A 20,635-nucleotide genomic window follows, 5' to 3' on the forward strand; every position below is an offset into this window, starting at 1 on the left:
GAGAAAATAACACAACAATAAATAAGGAATTTAACTGTTTCTTTTTTCATTTTTACCAAAAAAAAGTGGAAAACTAGGAATCTAATGTAAACTAGGACAATTTGGAATGTGATAGAAGCTGCATTTTCTCCAAACAATACAATTATTTCAATCAGAATTATTATTATTATTTAAATTATGAAAAGCACCATGTATAAAATTATTCATATCTCTTGAATTTGTCAAAATGCAGATCTGTGGAGGAACTGAAGAGTGATGGTAAGGAAGCCTTCCAAAATTCTAAAAACCTGGAGATCAACACAAAGAGGAACTAAATCCCAGTGGAGACGTGCAGGAAGTTTAATAGCAATTATAAGAACCCGCTCAATGATGTGGCTGCAAACAGGGGCTTATTGAGTAAAGACACTTTCAGTAAAAATTTTTCAAAAATATCATAGAAATAGATAAAAATCAATCATCAGCATCTCATGTTTTATCACATTGTGTCTTGTACGAGTATGAATAATTTGAGTCATTAATGAATGTTCAGCTAACGAAAAAATCAGTTTTACGCACATTCTGTTTGGGTTTCATTTATTTCATGAACTTTTGCAGCAAATTGCTTTGAATAAATAAAGAGAACACAGACAGACAACATGAAGAATCTCATAAACACTGCAATTTAAAACCGCTGGAAACTGTGCTGCTGTTGTTGTTGTTGTTGTTGGCAGTTGTCGAGGGTTTAGTCACACGTCGTATCTGGGCTGACAAAGCCCAGAGAGCCCCGGAGACAAACATGTGGGAGAAGATACATGAGCGCGAGTGGAGCAGCCGGGTGTTTACTGTTTACTGAGCTGCGTGGGAGACGGTGGTCTGGAAGGCGAAGGTGATGTGGCTTCGGGCGTGATCGAGGTACGCGTCTGAGAAGGTGTGCGTGTCGCCTGAGAAATGCCGCCACTGCGTAAGCTCCGACATGCTGAGGTGCTTCTGCGTCGCACGGCCCCGGTCGCCCTGACGACCGAGCTGGCACGGCCTATCAGGAGCCTCCTCCTCGTCCGCCACGACGACTGAAGACAAGAGCGAGCACATGTATGTGACGGATGTCTGGTCACGTACTGAGAGCTGGACTACGATGCAGGTTTGACAGAGTCGGGCTTTCTTTGTGTGACTGAGAAAACTAATGACTAATATCACGGAGGCGGTTTTCAACTTTACAGGTACATTATCATCAGTGGGGGGGGTTAGACTACATCCTTAGCAAACGTAGTTACTATTCAACAGAGTTTGCAGTACATCCTGAAACCATTGATGGAGACCAGTATTGTAAAATTATAAAGGAGTCGCAGATTTCTGCTTCAAATTCATAAAAAGAGGCATTTAATCCTATTCTGTAGCCACCTTATATTTAAAAAGTGTAAATCTCCATATCCAGGTTGTAAACACTGCTTCATATGTTCTGTATATATTGTCTATACCTATGAAGGCTCTTTGTTTTGTGTGCCCTTTGTCTCTTTTGTTTTGTGTGTACAAGCAGGATCAGGTACACGAAACATCTTGTGACTCTTTTTCTGCACAAAACAAAACAACCGTGTGCCACCTACTTCAGTCAACAGCTTGTTATATCGGAGGACTACTAAGAATGCAGTATATATATGTAAACATATTGTATTGAAGTTCATCTAAGTGTCACGCTGTCCTGTAATGCAGGATATCACTTCAATTTGTGGCTGAATCAGAGTGAAATGCATGTTACGGATTGAAAATTCTCTGTAATAAATATCAACAAAATAAAACATTTTCTAATCTGTGTCCTAATCAGCTGCAGTACCAGCAGTGCAAATGGACTGAGCAGCAAATCAGGACCAAACATTGAAAAAAACAAAAACAAAACATAATTCTGAGATTTCTGCATCACTAGCTAAACAGTGATGGGTTGCCATGGCAACAGGATGCATACAGCGTGCCATACTGTAACTGCACGGCTTCGTTCAGTGGTTTTAGTAACGTGGAGCTCAACAGGTTTGCAGATATAACGTAATGTCTCAGCTAAGAATTTTCAGACTTGGTTAAAAATGTGGTTCTTACAGCCTATTTAAATGTAAAACAGAACCTGCTGCAGATCAGGATAGCTCCGCAGCATCAGTTACCATGGTGATCTAGTCAGGTTAAATACAGAGCCACCTTTATGGCACTGAAAACTCTGACTTTAAGCTCAAGATCTGGCCTCGTAGCACAACCCTCTGCTGTCGTGTTCACAAGCCTACCGTTGATGGAGCCGTCCATGCTGCAGCCACAGTTCAGCAGGTCGTGGGTCAGCGACGGCGTGTCCGTCAGGCTGAAGAGATCTCGCAGCTCGCTGGTGGAGAAACTCGTGTGCTCCGACCCTTTGCCCAGGTCAACCACAGTCCCAGAGAGCCCCTGTTTGGACACCTGTCTCTGAAATATACGCTCCTCAATGGTGCCTGAGAGGAACATAAAACTTATAATGAGCCTGGATGTGCCTAAATTTGTGGCTCATGATGTGTTTGCATGTGTTGTTACCTGCAGTGAGAAGCCGGTAGATGTGCACGGTCTTCTTCTGACCATCTCTCCACACTCGGGCCATGGCCTGGACACCACAGAGGAGGAAAAGTTGCAGAGGAGAATGACACAAATACACAGTGCCACCTGGTGGATATCCATGTACTGTACATGAGGGCCATTCGACGGCAGTAACTCAATTTACAGGAAAAGTTTAGTCACATTTATTGTCAGATAGTGAGAAAAAAAAAAAGGTTATATGTCTTTTTATACAGTGTATGTCAACTTCTGGTTTCAACTGCACGTGTTCAGGCAAATTAGACGAGAGCATAAGGCAAACAGCGTCACAGAATTTGAACCGTGGTCGTGTGTGTCGTACCTGAATGTCGTTGGCGGGGTTCCAGTCGATGTCGTACAGCACCAGGTGGGAAGCGCCGATCAGATTGAGTCCGACGCCGCCTGCTTTAGAGCTCAGCAGAAAGAGGAAGTTCTGAGAATAGGGACTGTTGAAACCGTCGACCAGCCGTTGCCTCTGGTTCGTAGGCGTGTGTCCGTCCAGTCGGCAGAAGGTGTAGCCCGAGCGTACGCACACGTCCTGCAGCAAGTCGAGCGTCTGAGTGTAGTTCGACACCACCACGACCCTGCAGGGGAAACACACGTGTTGTTAAATGTGCAGGTGTTTGGACAAATTTACAGTCATGCAAACACTTGACGGTCTTCTGCCTGCACACACACCTGTCTGAAGGGCTCAGTTGTCTGATAGCAGTCAGCAGGTCTGACAGAACCAGCAGCTTTCCAGAATCAGCAGCATCGAATCCTCCTGAAGAATAAGATTCTGGGAAGAGCTCTCCCAGGCCCTCGTATAAAGAACTCTCCAGAGAACCGCGATCAGTTCTCTCCTGCAAACAAGCAATGCAGCACACATGGTCACAATTAAGCCCAAAACTACTCACACTCATGTCGGATTGTGGTGTAAATTAAACTGTTATTTGACCGACAGGTATCTTCTGGCTGGAAATGACATAAACAAGGGACATAAGACAGTAAGACGTTGTGTTAGAGATGGTAATGATGAATTTTAACTACTTCAAGTTGTTTTTTTACTTTACAATGCCATGTCCAAAATGATTCATCCTCTTTTTCAGTAATCAGTGTCAAAGCCTTTATTTTCCTCCACATGAGTCCAACAGTTGTTCTAGTGTCTGATTTTGTTCCTCATTGTGTCAATCTTCAGCTCTTTGAGGTTCAAGGCTTCCTCTCCATCACCCTGCTCTTCTGTTCCCTTAACAGAGTCTCAGTTTCTTAAACAATCGCGAAGATTTCAAAGAGTATATATAATTTGGGACAAGGCGTTTTTAGTAAAAAAGGTAAAAATTTCATATTAACATCTCTAACACCATTTTTAGTCTTTTGTTACTTGTTTGTGTCATTTCTAGCCAGAAGAAATCTGTTTGTAAATTCAAAATTTGGCAGGAATATAAATAATTTTGTGGTGCGCTATAAGTTGTTTGCCATTCTCATTTCTATCAGAACCCAACAGAACATGGCAAAAACTACCAGGAGCACTTGAAACAGTATAGAAGCTACATTTCCTCAAAATTTTACAACAATTTTAAGGTACATTTTTAGTAAAATAATGAAATCAGGATGAATGATTTGTGGCTTAAACCAGCAAGAAATTCTTAGTTATTAACAAATGTTCAACTAATTAAAAACCTGTTTTACGCACATTCCTTTTGAGTTTCGTACATATTTCATGAAATTTTAGACTACATTTCTTTGAAAAGTAAATTTACAAATGTTGGAAACTGTATTCACGAGTACGAATACATTTGGGCTCAACTGTCCGACTCGTGATGATTTAATCGTAGAGCTTGAGTTGAATAAATGACCACAATACGGGGCTGTCAGCACGATCAACATATCAACAGAGTCAGAAAGATGCAGGTTTCTCTTCCTCTGATGGCTTATAAAGGAGAACACAACCTTGACAGTGCAGTGCAGCAGGCCGGGGTGGTTGCAGAGCTTCTTCAGCGCGGTGATGCAGGCCAGGTGAGTGTGGGTCTGGGTGGAGGCCTGAAGGCAGGCTCTGAACACCCGGTGGCTGAGCAGCTGCAGGTAAAGCTCTCGCTGCAGAGGCGACGGCTCGCAGAACAGCGTCCAGTCGAGGCGAGGAGGCAGGTATCGGTTGATGATCTCCTGCGTCCGCCTCAGGATGAACATGCCGGTCAGACGGGAGAGTTCAGACGCTCGCTCTTCGCCCAAAACTCTCTCGTCCTGTTGGCCGACGTGAGATTTAATACAGCTGTTAATGCATATATGACCTCAAATCATCACATCTTTTATGACAATTTCTACTCAGCCATCTCTGATTTGATTGAAAATTTTATTGAATCAAATATGGATATTTGTACAATTTTTTTACTTGATATTTTTCAGATAAACTTTTTTTTTTATTACACGTGGACCCAATTGCTGCAGGGTTTTTTTTTTAACACATTGAAATTTGAGGCTGTTTGAATTACAACATCTCAGCAGCTATTAAAGAGAAATGCCTGAATTTTCACTTTCATTTCCCATAGACTTTGACTTTATTGTCCCCAGGGGGAAATTCTTTTCCACAGACCAGCCCTTGACTTCCATCTCATAACATGACAATACAAACTACACAGAATCCCACATAAGGGTACACAGACAGAGTAACATTTCAGCACAAAGTACAACATGAAATAGTATGAAAGACATGACAATGTAGTACAGGGATGCTCAGCGGGGAATCATCCCATTTATTAAAGGTACAGTGCTTAAATATATCAGACCACCACCAATTTCCGGTTTATGCCACAAAGCCCTAAATTAACAGCACTGGTAATTTAAAAAATCATTTATGTTTCTTTAATGGTTAAGACACCAGTCTGTAGAAGCTCTTTAACTGAAATTATATCTTTAATGCTAAAATATAGTTATTATTGTTATCCGTGACTTCTCAAATTTTATGATTTCTTGATTAAGACGTCAAATTCTAGTTATTTATTTGCATTCCTAAACAGATAAATTAGTTTCAGTGGTTGGATGGTAAGTATAATTAATTTCTAACTTCTCAGAAAATATTCTAAAAAATATATTAAAGCCAGTAGAACGAGTCCCATCTTTGAGCTCTCACTTCCTGTTGAGGCAGTAGGATTTGTCTGAGGGAGATTTACAAGCCTTGACATACACTGAATAGTAATCTGATGCATTTATATGAGCACGACTTTAGTGGTAAATTTGTTAAGATATTTGTGAAATTTGAGATTGATTTATCAACTACGACCGCTTTACGAGATACAATATTCAGCTAAATTGCCTGTCGACACACTTTGCTGTTTGAACATCGACATTTCAGGAACTATTAAAGATAAAAGCCTGAAATTTCCACTATCATTTCTCATCATGTCTTTGATTCAGAATCTGCAATACTGGAAAAATACATCAAATAGTCTCTGATTATGGGTGAGTTGAAATATTAATAAACTGAAGCCATCATGACCCATCTATGAGGGCAGACCTTGTCAGAATAGTGGGCTTTTTCTGAGAGGAACTCTTGTGCCTTGCCATATAATTAACAGCAATTAAATGTACTTTGCGTGAACCTTGTTAAGCTTTGGTGGTAAATTATTCTCATGATCCTGTTTGAAACGGATTCTCTTGTTTCGTGTTCCAGTCTCAAGCTGAAGTGTGAGAACAGGTACATTTATAGGAACTGCTGAAGAGTTTACCTTCAAATGTCTCTTCCAAAAACAAAATAAATTCAGTAAGTATAATAGATATATATAATATATAATAGGTAGCAGTGCACGCTGTTTCTCCATCCTTTAAAGTGTGGTCCAAAAATGAAAAATACGCCCTTATTAACAATTTCTTCGTATCTTAGTTTCAATGTGCAAAAAAAATTGAACACTGAATTTCAACAAATTGTTAAACATCTAGAGTTAATGATAAAAAAGGTTTGAAGCAAAGCAGAGATTGTCAAGCAGAAGGGCCCTGATGAACTGAGATAGAACAAAAAAGAAAGCCAGATGGAATATATAGCATCACCTCTGTGCAGGACGGCTGTCTGGAGCGAAGGATCGGTTCCTCGTACACTTTCCTATAACCAGTGGACGACCCAAGAATCCCCGGATTAACAAACTCTATAATTGCGTAGAACTCCTGCAGGTCGTTCTGTACCGGCGTGCCTTCAAATCACAGAGACAACATGTTAGAAAAACAACGCAAGACGCCTGGGACTCCTCTTTCAGTCAGATACGTACCTGTTAATATGACTCTATGGTTACAGCTGAGGCTGCTGAGCGCTGAAGACGTTTTGATGCTACTGTTCTTTAACCTGTGACCCTCGTCGCAAATGACAAGACCAAACTCTACCTTCTGTACCTAAAAGCAGAAAGAAAACACTGAATAAAAGCACAAACATGATATACGTTGATTCATCTGTGAAATGCGCACTTGGCAGAAGGTGGACGTACCTGCTCGAGGCAGCGCAGCAGCATTTCATAGCTGATGACGAGGACGCTGTGCAGAGGAGACAACACGAACTGCTCGATCCTGTGGTCCTAAACATAAGCCAATAAAAACATTTATTAAACCTTTGAACCACAAAACATGGCAAGAGTTTTGAGAGACATAAACTGAACAGAACTGTGAGAGTTTTTCTTTGAGATGGATATTTGATCAAATCCCTTTTACCACATGTCTAATTTTAATAACTCATTATAAATAAACCAGGTTCTGAAAAAGAAAAAAACAACTCTACACTCCTTCACAACCGAGAAGCCATAACTGACTGAGCTGCAAAACACAGTCACATGACAAAAATTCTGTTCATGTTTGATTTAACTACAGGCAGTGTTTACACGGAGCAGAGAGGAGATGGCAAGAAAGACAGGAAAGTAAAAGATACTGGATCAGTAAAACAAATGCAGCGTGGCTCAAGAATGATAAACAGAGGAGAAAGTTGTTGGAAGATATATTCAGCATGATGAAACATCTTCCTCAAGTTGATGTGCAAGGCAGAATGAAAAACGCGGAGTTTGTAGAGGTTGTAAAAATGTAAACGGAGCCACCAGTTTGCAGAGCTACATATTACAGTAACAAATGGACCCACAGCGAGTGAAAATGTGACAGGAGCAAAGAAAACAGACAAAACCTGCTCCTAGTTCAGAGAGTAAAGGGCTTCATACATGCTTGATTAGACTAAATGACATTTTGAGTTTTTAAGTGCTTTACAAAAACACATTAAATTACCGTAAACTCCGGACTATAAGCCGCTACTCTTTTCACGAACTTTTAAACAACGATGTGGCTAATTTATGGATTTTTACGAAGTTGCCTCGAGACGAAAGTGCCATTGAGAGCGACAACAAAAGAGAGACTGAGGAAGTGTGTGACAAAGTCATTCTGAGGCTGTTCAATTCCGACACTGAAGAAGACGACTTTAGTGGTTTTAGTGCGCAGGAGGAAGATGAAGATAGCAATCAATGACTTTTCCTGGTAGGCTGCTGTGTTTTTTATTTTTTTAGCCAGCCGTGTTACAAACACTGTTCGTAAAAAAGCATTTACATATTTGTGTATGCTACCGTTCGTATTTAACGAACAGTTTAAAAAATCTTTCTGTGTAAATATCTCATGTTCCAACATGGACACCTGCAGCTTATAGACAAGTGCGGCCTGTATATGTACAAAACTTGTTTTCTTTTTAAAGTTAGTGGGTGTGGCTTATATTCAGGTGCGCTCAATAGTACGGAAATTACAGTAAGAAAATCCAAAGATCATACTGGAAAAAGACATCAAATTAAACCAAAACGCAAAACAACTAGAATGTAATGTGTCTCATTTATAAAGTTTTAAAAGATAAAGACACAAGAACACTTTTCACACTCCTAGTGAGCTGATAGTACCGTATCAAGAACAGAACAACACTTCTATGTGAGTATTTCTTTAAATTTCTAATTTTTTTGATTCCATGACAGTTTATTGGTTCTTCACTGGCTTCCACGTGGTTTTTGCCACCTGCTGTACTTCTATATGCACAGTAGGCAAATATTCTAGGAATTCTTTGTACATACAACTGTCTTCACTGCATGAAAAACTAACTTCTGATCTACTACAAAATCTCTCTTCTCACTCTGTGAATTTAAACACCACAACTTTCCCTCGTCCTCCTCACCTGGTCCACGGTGAAGACGCTGATCCTCTCCCGGCCCAGCCACTTGTTAAACTCTGCCTTCCAGTTCTGCACCAGGCTGCCGGGCGTCACCACGAGGACTCGCTTGGCCACCGGCCTCCCGCCATAAGGGCCCTGCTTCAGCAGCGTCCAGGACAACGCAACGCTCTGCAGCGTCTTTCCCAGACCCATTTCATCAGCCAGGATGGCACCGTGCCGACCCACAGCTCTGAAACACATCAGAATGATCCTGATAAAAGCTGCGATTGCTTTTAGATTATTTATCTTTACCTTTAATTTCGGGCTTAACTGTATGCTACAGCAGCAGCACTCTCACCTCATGCCCATGACACACTCGTAGAGGAAGAGCAGGCCGTCCCTCTGGTGAGGTCGCAGGTGAGCGGTCAGGTGTGGATCCACCACAACATCCACCACAGGAAGCCCCAACTTGTTGTTAGACCACTGGTGGTTGGACGAGGGGCGAGGCATCACCAGGGCACCTGGAATAACACAAATAGGATCAAATAAAAGGTTTATTTTTGCTCTGTTATGGACACAAGAAGGAATGTTCTATCAAATTAAAGCACGTATGAACAAGTAACTGGCGTCTGTAGAACAGGATGAAGCTAAATATTAAAAATTTAATCCCATCCACCTTGAGCTGATGTGTTTAAATATCCAATCAATCTGAACTCAGGTTTTAGTGGAAATAAACAACACAGGTTTATAAAGTGAGAGGGGTCTACTTCTATATGTTACGTTATTCACTTTAACCTCTTTGTTTTCATCCATAGGGGAGCGTGAACGCAGCGTAGACCCTCGTCACAAGACTACTGTCAGCGGTGGGATGTAACTAAAGCACATTTGCTAAATATCTTCAACTTTTAAACTAAATATGACGCATTGCTGCAAACTAAACTAGACAACAGTGTATAAAGTAGTTCAGTCTTAAACATCTACAGCAGTAAAAGGCAATATAGTAGTAACATGAAAGCAAAATACTAACAGAGAGCAATATTCTGCAAAATTAGCACTTTAATTTGTCCTATTTTAGGTACATTTTGCTGTTAACACTTTAATATTTTCACTTAACTAAGGTTTTAAGTGCAGGACTAGTTTAGTTTAACCACATTTGTTTTGTTCTCCATACCGCCGTTGTTATCACACGCAATCAATCAGTGTGACACTAAAATCGATGTTCAATCACCCAAATTCAACAGTTAAGCCATTAAAATCACAGCAGGAGATATTAAATAGTGACATTTAAATAATAGCCCATTTTGCAGTTTGCAGACAGGTTCTCCTAACTATGAGCAACAAAATAAGAAAATACAATATACAGCTTATATTGGGAACTCCACAGAGTATCTCTATATACTCTCTATATATATCACACGTAGAACTACAGATGGGAATCTGTGCATCCAGGAGACAGACTTTCTCCTGTTCTGATCAGTAAAATACCTTCTGATTTACTCACCTGGAGCTAGGGGGTCATGGCGAGGCCTGCAGGTCTGTTCCTCCTCTGGCTTCCTCTCTGGCTGCTCCGCTCGGCCCACCATCGTAGGAGGACAGAAAGGTTTGGATGCAAAGCGACGGGGTGGAGGTGGAGCAGACTTTGCGTGCGACTCCACCTGCTCCGTTTGAACCTCCTGGAAACAGCGGCCTTTGGCGAAGTCCTCTGCAGAAATGACTCCCATCACCTCCACCTCCTTCCCGCCGATCATCAGGGTCTCTCCTTCAGACAGCGACGCCAGCTGTGACACCTTGTAGCCGCTACCTGTAACACCCACAACATCATGTAAGCTGGGAAGAATGATCTAGTATAAGTCTCCTTCTATATGTCACCTCTCTGCCAGTTTTGATGATGCTTGAAGGTTTTGTGTAGTTGAAAAGTGTTTGATTAGTTTCCATACGTACATTGCTAAAGCCACAGGACACATTTCAACAGCAACATAAACCAGTCAAATATATTTATGTTGTTAGTCTAACATTCAGTAAAAATTTTAAACATACGTCTTTAATTTTGTATGAAACAAAGCTTCACCAGTTAATTAGTTTAAATAAACAGAAAATTAACTATTTCGATAATTAATTTATCAGCTCAGGTAGCTTTTCTTTCTTTTTTTTTTAAAGAAAAAATGTCTAAATTCTCTGATTCCAGCTCCGTACTAATGAATATTTTCTGTCTTTTTTCCTCTTCTACAACAGTAGACTGAATATTTTTTGCTTCTGGGCAAAACAAGACATTTGTCATCGTGTTACTTGAGAAACGCTAACAGATGTGTCACCATTTTCTGACATTTTATAGGCCGAACAACTAATCGTTTATTCTAGGAAATAATCTATGCGATTTGTTGACAATGGAAATAATCATTAGTTGCAGCCCGACAGTGCAGTTTAAGTACTTTCTGCCATTATAATTTAACGTCCAAAATCCAAGTGTCACATTTATGCACCGAACTGCCCTCAGTAATTCCCATAAAGACTTCAAAAATTATTCATCTGTTGGTATTTATTGCAAAGAATATTCAATGAATAACAGAAACTCATTTTAATCTGGCCAAAGCGATTTCCACATGTCCGTCATAATCAGACATTTGTAGAGCATCATATTTGAACGTATGGAGTTTAAAGTTTAACAGCTCTAAAGTGCAGCTGTCGTGTTAGAAATGAAGCGCTGCCTTTAGAGTGCAACGATTGGGACAAGAAATATATTAATTTACAAGAAAAACAGCGTCCTAAAAGCCTCATTTGCAGAGATAGAAAGATTTTTTTCCCCCCATTATAACAACCTGATAGATGATTTTGTACAAAGAAGAGCTACACGATGCACTAAACAGCCCTTTTCATGAGAGCAAATACGGGGTCTGAAGAAGAAAACCTTGTTAACAAAGAAAGCTGATTACCACCCATTACCTCTGACAGGGTTTTAGGTTTTGTCCAGCCATTTAACAAAAAAGAAAACCTGAATATGTGGAACTTTCTTCATACTACAGTGCTCTGAGTGGAGAGAGAAGCACTGATTTAATAGATTTGCACCTCCCAGTTACATCTTAGCCATTTTAAGGCACGAAGAGGGGTTATTTTCATGTAGAAAAATCTAAATATATGCAACTTTTATGCAAAGAGATCAGCTTTTAGGGGTTTAAGCAAAGGTTTATCCGCTTTACACAGCTTTTCCTATAAAATGTGACAAGGAAAAATATAAACATAAACATGTAGTGTGTGTGCCTCACCCTTTCCAATATCCTTCCCCTCCATGTCCTTAAGTGTGACGCTGCGTCCTCTAGTAATCAGCACCGCGTCGCCCTCCCAGCGCTTGTGTTTCTTCTTGCTGGCCTTACACCAGACCACGCTGAGGTACCGCACTCCATCCTGACTGCAGCCGCCGTCTGAGCCTGCAGGAGGCCGAGGGGTTTCAGGAGACCTGGGAGTCACCTCTGTAACATAAAAAAACAAGAATTACAGCGGATGAAAACCAACAGCATGCAGCGAGGAACAAGGCTGACAAGCCGCCAGCAGAGGTCACTGGTGCACCAAGGCAGCCCCGCGCCTTCATGTACATCCACAGACGACTGCGAGAACCAGCTTGAAAAAAATACAACAAAGATGTCTACATGAGGGCGAAACAGTGACGCAAGAATGCAAACATGAGGTGATTCGGTCATGATCCTTTGTCATTATCCTCTAAAACAGGGATTCAGAAGAATCAGAAAAAAGTGACGAAATCCAGAAAAGAAACAGCCGGTATAATAAGAACGTTTTTATTTTTTAATAGAAATAAGTGAACAAACTGTAAGAGAAACTGACAGCACATACAGACCAACATTACAATACAATCAATGTTACATTAAATAGCAATAAGATTAAAAACCAACAGCGTCTCTCCCTTCTTTTGTTCGCTCAGCTGGCCATCAGGGGAGCATTTCGGACTTGAACATTGTTGATTCATTCACAGAAGTTGGCTTTTACGTCAGGGCTGCAGCTCACGATTATTTTCGATTAATCTCTCAGTGTGTTTCCCAAAACACAGGATGTCGGTTTACTGTCACGGAGGAGGAACAATATAACAATACTGGAAAATATTCACATTTTAAGAGGCTGGAATGACAGAATTTAGACCGACTGATCAATTATCACAGTAGTTGGCGATAAATTGCTGCAGTTCTACAGTATTATCATCATATGATAAAGGCCTTTGAAAGTTTGATTCTCGCTCCAACCCTGGTACTGACGTGTTCCTTGCTAGTAAACTGGGGTGTTACATTTTAGGGATTTTTTTTTTTTACCGATTCCAGATTATTTAGACGCTCTCTTGACAAACAGAACATTTACCCAATCACACCAATTTCCAGATAATCCTGGATAATAAAGACAACACTTCCGTAGTTACACATCGATGACAGAATCATACAGGAAAAAGCTCCAGTAAGGTACATGTCAGCCAACACTACAAATATTCCCTTCCAAACGTTCACAGTTATTTCACCCCTTTTGGCCTGTCACAGTGTTACCGATGCCTGTGGAAATGATGATGGCAACATGAGTCTCCTGCTACCCGCGTCTTGTACGAGGCACTATGTTTCCAAAATAAGTTCAAGTTCTCACAACGCAAAACCGATGATTGCCACACTTTAAACTCCTCCGAGCCTCTCCCTTTCCAACAGCCGCCACCGATGCGCGAGTTTGTACTTGTTATAGAGGAATTGGCAGGCCGTGTCTCAGCCGGGCAGCCTTCAGTTTCTCCACTTTAATCTTGGCTCTGAGGAGCTCTTCTTCCAGCTCCTGCTTCCTCTTCAGTCCTTCCCTCTTCTCCTCCAGGTACAGCGCCACCTTCCTGTGGTTGGCCAGCACCAGCTCGTGCTCCTCCTTGGCCAGGTGCAGCGGGCGAAACCTGTCGGGCTCGTGGTGGGGGTAGATGTCGTTGGGGTAGAGGTCGTGGCGTAAGGGCAGCGGCGACGTGGAGAGGGGGATGTTGACGGAGGAAGGGGACGGAGACAGCGAGGCTTCGTAATCGTGGACGCTGCCCAAGTCCTGCTCCCCCTCTCGCTCCGGGCCTCCGTCCAGCCCCGGGCCTGTGTGTGAGGGGAGGATGGGGAGGTCTGGCGGAGGTTTTACATCCTCTTCAGGGTCCAGCTGGACCACCTCATGGGGGATACTTGGGACAGCTGCTGAGTAATCCTGGAGTCCGGCCAGAGAGGAGCTGCTGCCAGGATGCTCGATGGGAGAGTTGTGCTTGCTGTATATTAATCTGCAAATGGAAAAAGAGGGATAAAAATGAGTGAGCCTGGAGCACTTAAACAGCATTTATTGGCTGACTATATCTTGTTTATGTGAAGAGTGTGTTGACCTCTGTTGGTAATAATGTAGATTAACCCCAAAACCTGCAGGTACATCTGAAAGGTGTGTTGTCTTTGTACAAACATTCACCAAAATGACACCATTTATCAGAGCTAGAAACTGCTGAAACACCTAAAACTGATAAATCTTGATCTAATCATGCTTGACTTTCATTTTGTTCAGGAAAATTAACAAAATCTGAGCCTGAAATCATAATACCAAATAAAAATCACTTTATTCTACATGCTTTATTATTTAAAATTGCCAAAAATAAACAGTTTGCTTTTACCAGATTCTATAAAAGGCAAAAAAATGATGCGTTTCTTTGCACAACCAAGAAGCAATGACTGACTCAGCTGTGACAAACAGTCATGTGACAAAAATTCAGAGGATGAACTGCAGGCTGTGTCCACACAGAGCATGCACAAATAGAAAAATTAGCAAAAGTGCACTGATTAACTTTCTTTTTTCCAATATTAACACTTGTCAGCACTTTTAAAAATGTTGCACACTTTGATTCAATGTTTTTTTTTGTGTCAAATACAGAATCAAAGAAAATAAACATGTCTCTTTTTATGTTGTGTCATGCTGCACAAAACACATTTCTGAGGTCTCTCTACATCTACTCGTGGTTTTGCGGTTTCTGTAGAGGTGCAGGACTTCATATTGCAGTTAGGAAAAATGCAACAGGAGCAAAAAAAATCAATAAAAATGCCCAGAAACTGCTTGGAGTTCAAATGGTTGAATAAATCAATTAAAGGATTAGGTGACTGATCAGAGCAGACTGAGAGGAAATTAAAGGATCTGCCAACAAATCTTGCCGGTTTTAGGCTAACAGGTGACAAGATCTCCCTGCTCTTCTTCTGTTGGTGTTCTCGTTGCTTTGGCAGAAACACTCACGACCCGTACTTTCTACACTGAACAACAGTTCTGACCTGCAACAATTAATCAATCAGCTGCAAACTAATGACTTTAACTCCAACCATTTTGATCATCGATTATTTGACCGGAGTATTTTTTTAAGAGAGAAAAAAGTCAAATTCTCTGATTGCAGCTTCTTAGATGTAAAAAAAAGTACCTTAGTGGTGTTTTTTCCGTGTAGATCTGCCAACAATAAGTAACTAAGAATATTAGAGTACTATTAATGATCTGCTTTATCCAAGATTACTGGAAGAATATGAGAATATGTTATATGAGAGTGTCAGGAGCAAGTGTTCTGCTGATTCTTTGGAAAGAAAATGTCCACTTAACTTGGCATCTGTAAAACTTAGATGTGAGCAAATTAAGCAGTTAGGTTTTTAAGTAACTAAACTAAGTGATTAAGAGTTTTCTCTCAAAAGGAAAAGAAACCACGGTTCAGTTCAAATGAGAATGTCAGTGGAATTTTTCAGACAAACTAAGAGTGGAGTTAAACTTTCAGTAACCTCATAATGACGATAACGCAGAGCTGCAACAATCATCCACCATTAAATTAATCGTCAACTAATTTGATGATGAAGGAAGAAAAAGTCTAAATTCTCAGATTGCAGCTTCTTATACATGAACATGTTCTGGCTTCTTTCCTTCTCCGTGACAGAAAACTGAACATCTTTGGGTTGTGGACAAAACAAGACATCTGTCATCTTGGACCATGAGGACATTTTCAAACATTTTCAAGATCAAACAATTAATCAGTTAACTAAGCATGTAAATAATCGTGAGTTTACACTCTAGTGTTGGGATATTCTGCCTCAAACTTGTTTTTTTGGCTGGGAGCTCAAGATAAACAGAATTTTTGGATCAGATCTGTGATAAATAGTCACTCGTATCATTATCAAAAGAATGCTGGAGTACTTTGGACGTACTTGAACCACGGAACAAGCCACTGAAGAGTAAAAGCAGCAGGACGTGCAGCGCTCTCCTGCCGAGCCTGACGGTGCACATTGAGACTGTAATCTGATTGGGAATCTGAGAGCAGCTCCTCCTCCTCTCAGAGCTGAATCATCTCTACACTCTGTTTGGAGATGAGGATGTGTATCTGCTGGCTGAACTCTCCTGACTGTGGTGTTTTCGTGTTAGGGCGTGTGTCTGTGCTGTGTCGGTCACACTGTACCTGCGCAGCGCCTGGTCCTTCTCGTGGATGGGCACGTGGTGGAACAGGTGAGGGATCATCTCCATGATTCTCCTGGTTGGCTCGGAGATGCTGGCTCTGTACTCCGGCTGGGCGTGTCTCCGCTGCATCACTTCCTGCTTGGCCGACTCCTTCAGCCTCTTGTAGAGGGTCCGGAGGCCCTGGGCAGTGCGGTGGGGCCGGTCCCCTCCCAGGGCGTTGTACTGCTCCGCCACAGTGTCCCAGCACTTGTTCTTGTCCACGATGACGGCGTGCTTGTTGGTGTGCTCCTCCAGGATGCGGATGTGAGGGCGGACCAGCTTCAACAGGTCCAGCTTCTCCGAGAGTGTGAAGTTGGAGGAGCGAGCCTTGCCCACCATACTGGACAGAAACACCGAGCTGGACGCCATCTTATCGCATAGCGGACCCTCCAGACCAAAGCGGGCCTGTGGTTCAGAGACCACGCTCAGCGCTGTGGATCCTCACCTGTCTGTCTCTGCTCTCCCCTCTCAGTCCACACTAACACTGGTCTAACTCCCAGACATTTCTGCTCCCTCTCTGATTCAAACATAGGCTACGACTAACAAGTGCATGGCTTCACACTCTACTCCTGGGTTCCCTCTCAGCTACGTTGCACAACAAAAACAGGCTGTGCTGCACACAATAAGAATCAGGCTTAACTAGGCCAGCCTCGCTTAGGCCCCCGCCTACCGCGGAGGGCTTTGGATGAATTCCTCCCAGCTTAGGCTGACGTAGCTAAGCCGCTTAAGCCCAGCCCGACCTACTTACAGCTCGGTCTCTCTAAACCCCAAACCAAGCACAGCACAGAGCACAATCAGACTCTGTCTGTCTGCACTGGGAGACAACAGCACAGGGCTCTGCACAGAACACTGTTCAAACACCACATTTCAGGTTATTAGGGGTCAGGAGTCTTTTCCCCAGAAGTGTGCATAAAGTGAACCAGCGCTGGCTTAACTAACTGAGTGGGGGAGGGGTTTTGTGAGCGCGCCGCGCATGCCCGTAGACCAGCGCTCCTGTGCGCGCTGCTCGGCGTCTGCAGAATCCAGACACAAAAATCTCAACTGTGCACCACAAACACACGTTCAGCTCGTTAAAACATGTGTGGAGGGGCGCGTGAGCGAACCGTGCGTGTGCCAAACGTGCACGACGCGTGTGCCCGAGCGGGAAAACGGAGGCACTAGTTGCTCGTGCAGGAGGACGCAGGGAGCGGCGGTGGCTCACTGATCCCGAGCACAGTCCTAATCTGGCCGCTGCTGCCGCCGCGCTGCTCCGCTCATTTGCATAATGCTGGACCTGCTGTCACTCAGCCTCTGTCCGCCGGTTTAACGGCGTTATTATTAGACACGGAGCAGGAGACCGACAGAGCTGTGCTCCTGTCCGCGATTATCTGTGCAAAAAATACTCGGCAAACCTGCGATGTGAAGCGACTTCACACCGTTTCATGGAACATGTGCTGCGGGGCTGCAGACACATGCACGCTGTCTCCGGAGAGAAGCAGGAGATGCCTCCTTTTAAATATTCTGAATCTTGTGAGGAAGAAACAAAGATGCAACAATGCCTCCGACATCATTTTTCTTCAGCATGTCCACTACAGATGTGTGTGATGTTCAGACTATGCAATACTGGGGGGAAAAAACTGACTTTGCAATATTGTGTTTGTTTCGATTGTTGGAAGAAAACATTGTATACCAGAGTTAGGACCGTTCTGTTGACTGTTTGCTTTGGATGGTATTCACTCTTGTGAGCGATTATCTGTGCAAACGTGCAGCGAGTTCACACCGTTTTATCAGAGCTGTGCTGCGAGGCTGCAGACATGTGAACAGTTTCCTGACAGAAAGATGCAGGAGATTCATCACCTTAAATACTTTCAATATTTGTCACCCCTAAAAAAAATAGAACGAGGCAAAGATGAGAAGCCTCCAACATCTTTTTTCTTCAGCATGTCCAATACAGATGTGTCTGATGTTAAAGCTGCACAATATTAGCCAAAACATGACTTGCAATATTAATTTTTTCTGATTGTTAATGTATGATGAAGTCAGGACTGTTCGCTTGACTCTGTTAAAAAAAAATAAATAAATAAAAAGAAATCATGCACCTGCACAGAAAGTTAAAAGAATGTATTGTAAAAAGGCTGAAGAAGTTGTCTAATATGGTGTAACACTGGCAAATGCATCCAAAAAAGTTCTCTATGCTTTGGATTGCATTCACTCTTGAAAGCTACTTTTTGTGCAAAAATACTCTGCAAACATGCGACGTGTAGCGAGTAAGTGGAGTGATTTCACTCCGTTTTATCAAATCTGGGCTGCAGGCATGGATGTGTTTTTCAGAGGTGGATGCCGGGGTTACATCCACCTCAATATTTTACCCCCACAACATAAACAAGAAGGAAGCAAAGACGCAAGAATGCCTCCCAACTTTCTTTGTTCTTCAACATGTCAAATACAGATGTGTGTGATGTTGAGGCTGTTGTGATTGTGGTCAGATCCTCGGCATGCAGGCAGGATGCTGCATTTCCAAGGAAAATTTATAAAGTATGAATAATTCATGAAATCCTGCTGTTGTTTGATGCTGCAGGTGTTTAATGAAGTCAGAGGAAAAACTCCTACAAACAGCTGGAAGCAAGAAACTAAACAACAGGTCCTGTTTGTTATTACTGGTGAGTCTCGTTAATCTGAACTATCAGAAACTTGTTTTTATCAAATGAAAATGTATTTTTCTGGACATTTCAGTTTGTAGTAAATGTGAAATTTAGAGCAAGTTTTTTTTTTTTTTTTTTTTTTTTTAAAAAGCAGCTTGTGATTTTGACACCCGAACTGTGTCTCAATATTGATGCAGAAATGTGGAAAAATCCCTCCTCAAATCACTTCACACAACCTGAAGTATGTCACTTGTGCATATATCTGTTCACGTGACTGCAGATCTAGTTAAATCTAGTGAGACTGCTTTTGTGACTTTTACAGAAAAGTGAGTAAAAGAGCTCATTCAGACATGAAGCTGCTAATAAACAACATCATAATATTAGCTGAGCCAAAAGTCATGATCAAAAACAGAAATAGCTGTTTAAACTGAATAAAACAGAAAAAAAAAAATTACCAACCATTTCAAAATGTTAGTGACTAAATTACCAAGATCTAATTAAACACCCAGTAAACTGTCCTTTTAACATACTGGCCTAATTGGTTGAGCTTTCCAGCCAATCTGCCTTTAATTGAGCACTAATTAGAAGTCTTGTTTTGATTTAGGAGCCAGCCAATTAAGAAGTGCAGTCATCATGAGAGGAAACAGCAGCTCATAATCGAGAAAAGATAAGCTGTGTGCTGTTCTGTGTGCAACAGAAAAAAAAACATCTTACAGATTTTATTTCCCAGTACTAGTAGTCTTTGTGTCTCACCTGCTTCTTTCTTGTCTTCTGCACAGTCTCCCGAGTCAGGGTTTTCGTGTTCTGTCTCGTTTTCTTTGCTCTCTGTTGCACTGAGAACACGAGCCAGAGCCCTGGACAAGGCTGGAGCAGTTTGGGCAGCTTTGGGCTGGACGGTACATGGTGTCGTACTCACAGCTGGAGCTGCAAGACTTCTGTGGACCTGCAGGACAAAAGACAGAAAAAAAGAGAAATTTATCATGTGAGGAGGTTTGAGAATGCACTGAATAATGAGCACGGTTGATGAAAATTGAGAGATCAGACTGAAGGTGAAACGTTGAGAGATACTCACCTTATCCAGTGCATTGCCTAAACCCAGTTTAGGGGTCAGAGGCTTGAATTCTGCCGCAAGACATGAAGTTGATGCTCCAGGTGGCACAAATCTTGGCTTTTTCATTGCATTACCCAAAAGCTGGCTGGGAGCTCCTGAGCGCCGCATTCTGCTCTGTCCTCTTCTATGTCCTAAAGACAGATGGCAATTATTGAATATCAATACAACACTGGCGAGTTGAGGTTCTGCTCAGCATATTATCACATCATTTAAATCAGTGGACCAGAAACACTCAAGGATATTTTAAGAAGAGCCAAAAAAAAATCTACAGTTCCTTCTTGATTCACTAATTATTCTGTGCAGTGAGCAAAGTTACCCTGAAGGATTTCAGTGTGTTCTAACTCAGTGTTTTCTCTATAATCATTTCTCTGTTGGTTCTTATAGTCCAGCCAATTATTTTGTGTGCTATTTTATTTCATGAGAAACCAATTAATGACAAATTTGACCAGAGCTGCACAAAATACAGTTTCAGCACTGACATTGTGATGTGAGCAGCAGTCATAGAAGTAAGCCACTTTAAGTCAAACACGCATCCCACAACAGCTTTTTTTGTTTCTTGATACGAACAGAAAGCTTGCACACTTCTCATTTTCCATGACTAATCGACAGGAGAAGTCTTTCTCATTTAGGAGTTCCTGTATACACAGTTTTATTTAATCTTTATTAAAAGACACTGAGTTTTCTGGCATGCAGGCTCCACATGTGCACAGCAAAATGAGTAAAAAAAAC

General features: G+C 41.9%; 2 protein-coding genes across 2 annotated transcripts; both read right to left on the reverse strand.

The window, feature by feature from the left end:
* Window positions 1-562: 562 nt before the first annotated feature.
* LOC103374281 (DNA repair and recombination protein RAD54B-like) lies at window positions 563-20,017 on the reverse strand. The gene is made up of 15 exons (XM_008304348.1): window positions 19,868-20,017; window positions 19,549-19,738; window positions 11,941-12,144; window positions 10,182-10,481; window positions 9,039-9,201; window positions 8,705-8,930; window positions 7,005-7,091; window positions 6,792-6,912; window positions 6,577-6,716; window positions 4,486-4,776; window positions 3,235-3,398; window positions 2,879-3,140; window positions 2,521-2,587; window positions 2,244-2,441; window positions 563-1,046 (listed from the first exon to the last, which is right to left on the reverse strand). Exons 1-15 carry the CDS (start codon window positions 20,012-20,014, stop codon window positions 826-828), a joined length of 2,781 nt encoding a protein of 926 aa, XP_008302570.1. The 5' UTR covers window positions 20,015-20,017; the 3' UTR covers window positions 563-825.
* LOC103374280 (fibrinogen silencer-binding protein-like) lies at window positions 12,455-16,570 on the reverse strand. Its single transcript, XM_008304347.1, has 2 exons — window positions 16,137-16,570; window positions 12,455-13,955 (listed from the first exon to the last, which is right to left on the reverse strand). The coding sequence occupies exons 1-2, from the start codon at window positions 16,541-16,543 to the stop codon at window positions 13,400-13,402; spliced, it is 963 nt and encodes a 320-aa protein (XP_008302569.1). The 5' UTR covers window positions 16,544-16,570; the 3' UTR covers window positions 12,455-13,399.
* Window positions 20,018-20,635: the final 618 nt, after the last annotated feature.

Source organism: Stegastes partitus, unplaced genomic scaffold (genome assembly GCF_000690725.1).
Source record: "Stegastes partitus isolate 25-593 unplaced genomic scaffold, Stegastes_partitus-1.0.2 Scaffold2194, whole genome shotgun sequence".
NCBI lineage: Eukaryota > Metazoa > Chordata > Actinopteri > Pomacentridae > Stegastes > Stegastes partitus.